The 3,578-nt window shown below is 33.7% G+C and overlaps 1 protein-coding gene across 1 annotated transcript in view; it reads left to right on the top strand.

Annotated features, from left to right (window-relative positions):
* Positions 1-2,405: 2,405 nt before the first annotated feature.
* NAEGRDRAFT_51615 (uncharacterized protein) overlaps positions 2,406-3,578 on the top strand; it is a gene marked incomplete at both ends in the record, with an annotated part of 1,685 nt that continues 512 nt past the window's right edge. The window contains one exon of the mRNA XM_002673324.1: positions 2,406-3,402. Within this exon, the coding sequence (XP_002673370.1) occupies positions 2,406-3,402 (997 nt within the window). The remainder of the gene's footprint in view (positions 3,403-3,578) is intronic.

Here is a 3,578-nt window from a genome sequence, read left to right as displayed (position 1 = left end):
TTGCCATCCGCTGTGAAAACGAGAGAGGCGACCACCAAGAGGAATGTTGGCATCATTTATTGTTGTTGTTTGAGTTGGAGGAATTTGAAGAGGTTCCACTTGCTTGGTGAGCATTATTGAATCTTCTGAAGCCTTGATTGTTGGATTGATAACCATTACCTTGTCCTTGGTTGAAGTTGTTGTTGTTGTGCTTGTTGTTGTTGTAGTTGTAGCCAGCTTGTCTATTATCGTATCTAGTGGGGAACTTACGAAAATTAGGGGTTCTGCTGGCCCATTTGCTGACTTTTTCAATAGTTTCTGCTGTTTTTACTTTTTCAGCAGATTTAATCGCCTTCTCTTGTTGTTTGGCCTCCAAACTAGATTTAACTCAGAAATATTCTGAATAAATTCAAATCCTTGAAGAATAAGCGGTAAATCAAGGTTATCACTCTCTCTCAAACGCTTGCAGATTTGAGAGATGATAAAAGAATTTGTTAAAAGTAAAGAATAACCTTTACTTTTAATATCTTTTATACTAGATGAATCTGGAATGGAGTGTCTATTCAAGAGCAGCCATTCTATTCTTGAATTCCAAGTTGTCAGCGCTCTCTTCTATTCGAAACAGCTTCTTCCAACTGCAAATCTTCTTTCAATGATACACCAAACATTCTTTGGTAAGAGTTGATGACGTGGTTTTAAACCAATCATCTGGTTCATCAGCAACTCTTGCTCTTTTACCAGAAACCTCTTCAGATGGGTTGGACTCAAACAATTCCATCGAAGAAGCGAGCAGAAGCACCTTGTGAACCAACCTTGGCGTTGTTTGAGTCTTTGCCAGGTGATATCTTTTGCTGATTGTACCTGAAGAAGGTAGTTAAGGTCTTGTTGAAAAATACTCAACTTATATTTTATTAAGTTTACAATGAAAACAAGTCCATTCTTCACTTCGCTCAGAATTAGACAATCAAAAACAAATTCATTCATAGACTTCATAATCAGTACATTCCAATGAGCTTTGATTGTTGTAATTGATTTTTTGTAAACTTATATTGTTTTCATTGATGATAATTGTATTAAGTTTACCTTTACTAATTAGCTTAACAAAAGTTCCTTTAATTTCCAAATAAATTTGTCCTTGGTATTTGTCGATAATATATTTTACACGATATGCATTTCCTGTTTCTCTATATTCTGGAATGGTAACACGTAAACGTCTAGTACGAATCAAATTTTGGTTTACAAAGGAAAACTGGTATATTCCAATTTCAAGTATTTTTTCGGAAGATCTATTGATGAATCTAAAATCACTGCAACTCTCGAAATTTGATTTGTTAATGAAAGACATTGGCATTTGTTGAGCGGTTTGTTGAAGTATAATATGTGAGACGTTTTGAACTTGATTTTCATATGGGTGAATAATTTCATGTGGTTGTGATTGAGAGGTTGAGTTAATGTTTTGAAACTCAGTAACTTTCTTCTTGAGAGAGGATAGTTGAGAGTGGTGAGAATATCGAGGGACTTGAGGCAGTGTTATTGGATGTAACTTTGTGAGTATTATCGGTGATATCTTCATAACGAAGGAAACAATCATCGTCATCATTAATTTCATGAGTGTCAGCTTGTTGGTATTTCATATCTTGATTCAACATTTTCAGTATTTCTTTTTTAATTTTTGTGGGTGTTCATACAAGGTGCAACTGAGTTTTTATACTCACATTCTCTTATTTTAGATTTTCATTACAACTCACAATTATTTTTAATTTTAGTAATGGATGATTGTTAGGTACTTGGCCACGCTCACGTTTATTTTTAATTTTCAAGCATAATCAAAGTCCTTGGACAAGAATCGAACACGTGGTTTCTTCCTTGACAATCTACAGTGTAGTAGGCAAAAAAAAATGCCTCCATTTGCTTCTCACTACAACCTGCTTCATTCAATAAATCATTTATAAAATTATGAGTACATACAATATGAAATAAATCATCAACTTGTTTAAATGTGAAATACATTTTAATTCTTTAATTATTAATACTTCAATGTTCTATCCATTTTCTACATCTTTTCCGATGTTGTTACATCATCAGATTCATACTTTTGTTTCATTATAATGAGAAAGTAAAAAATAAATTTCAGTACAATAAAAAGAAATGTAATTAGCATGTATCTAATTTCTCGCCAATAAAAACATGAGGTGGAATACTATCATCAACTGGGAGATTTAACTTCTACATAACAGTGTTCACAGAGTTTACAATACTAATAATTAAAAATCATTTCTTTCGTTATCTTTCAATCAATTTCAATCCCAATCAAAATCTTGATCAATTTCACAATAGTCAACCACAAAAAAATGCGCAAACTAAACTGTACTTTATCTATTGCTTCCCATCGGGAGATTATTTCACCACTAATGCTCAACAGAAGCATGAGCATGATGAAGAGAGTTAATAATTTTTCCTCCACGATTCATCCAATCCGAAGCTTTTCCTCGAGTGTGAAAAATTTCACAAACACTGCCGGAAGATATTGTAAATTAATTATGGTCTCCTCCAAGAATAATAACAAGTATTATGAAATGACTGAAAAGGATGGTGAAATTCATATTGTCTATGGTCGAGTTGGTGCCACAGGAATTGCAATCAAAGCCAGTTTGAGTGAATGGGATAGTTTAGTTCGATCCAAGATGAAGAAAGGCTATGTAGATATGACAAATTTGGGATCTGATATGACCAATGCAGGGGATGATATTTATTTAGAGAATTCCAGTCCAGATGTGAAGAGTTTAATTTCAGAGTTGAATAATTTTTCGAATATTTCCATTGTAAGCAATTACAATGTTGGAGTTGGAAGTGTTACAAAGGAACAATTGGACTCTGCTCAATCTATTTTGGATGAATTGTATAAGGTGAATGAGAATTTCAAGAATGATGAGGATTTTCTGAATTCATTCAATGAAAAATTACTGAAATTGTACGCTGTCATTCCAAGAAAGATGAAGAAAGTTCAGGATTATTTGATTAATGATAAGAGTAATAAGGATAGTGCTGCTTCACTATTAGATGATCAGCAGGAAATTCTTGATGTCATGGCTACTCAAGTCAAGATTACAAAACATGATCAATCTGATCAACCTGATTTCCTTAAAAAGAATGGACTTGTTGTGGAGGATGCTTCACAAGATGAAATTAAACTCCTCAAGAAGATGATGGGCTCAGATAGTCACTTGTTTTACAGAGCTTTCAGAGTTACCAATAATCAAACTCAAACACTATTCGACAATTTCGTCCAAAGGAAACGAAATCAAAAGAGAGAATTGTTCTGGCATGGCTCTAAAAATGCAAACTTTTTGTCCATCATGATCAATGGTCTTCAATTGAGACCTGCTGCTAATGGTAGAATGTTTGGACATGGTAATTATTTCGGTAAGTTTCTATTTCATTACTGACCTATTTCAATAACCAAAAAAGCCGACAAATTCAAGAAATCTCTCGGATATACCAGTTTCACAGGATCCTATTGGGCAGGAGGTTCTTCAGATAAGGCCTATCTTGCTGTATTTGATGTACATGTTGGCAAACAATTGGAAGTACTAATGGAT

Source organism: Naegleria gruberi, assembly GCF_000004985.1.
Source record: "Naegleria gruberi genomic scaffold NAEGRscaffold_47, whole genome shotgun sequence".
NCBI lineage: Eukaryota > Heterolobosea > Eutetramitea > Acrasida > Naegleriidae > Naegleria > Naegleria gruberi.
This window is presented reverse-complemented; position numbering and strand designations above follow the sequence as displayed.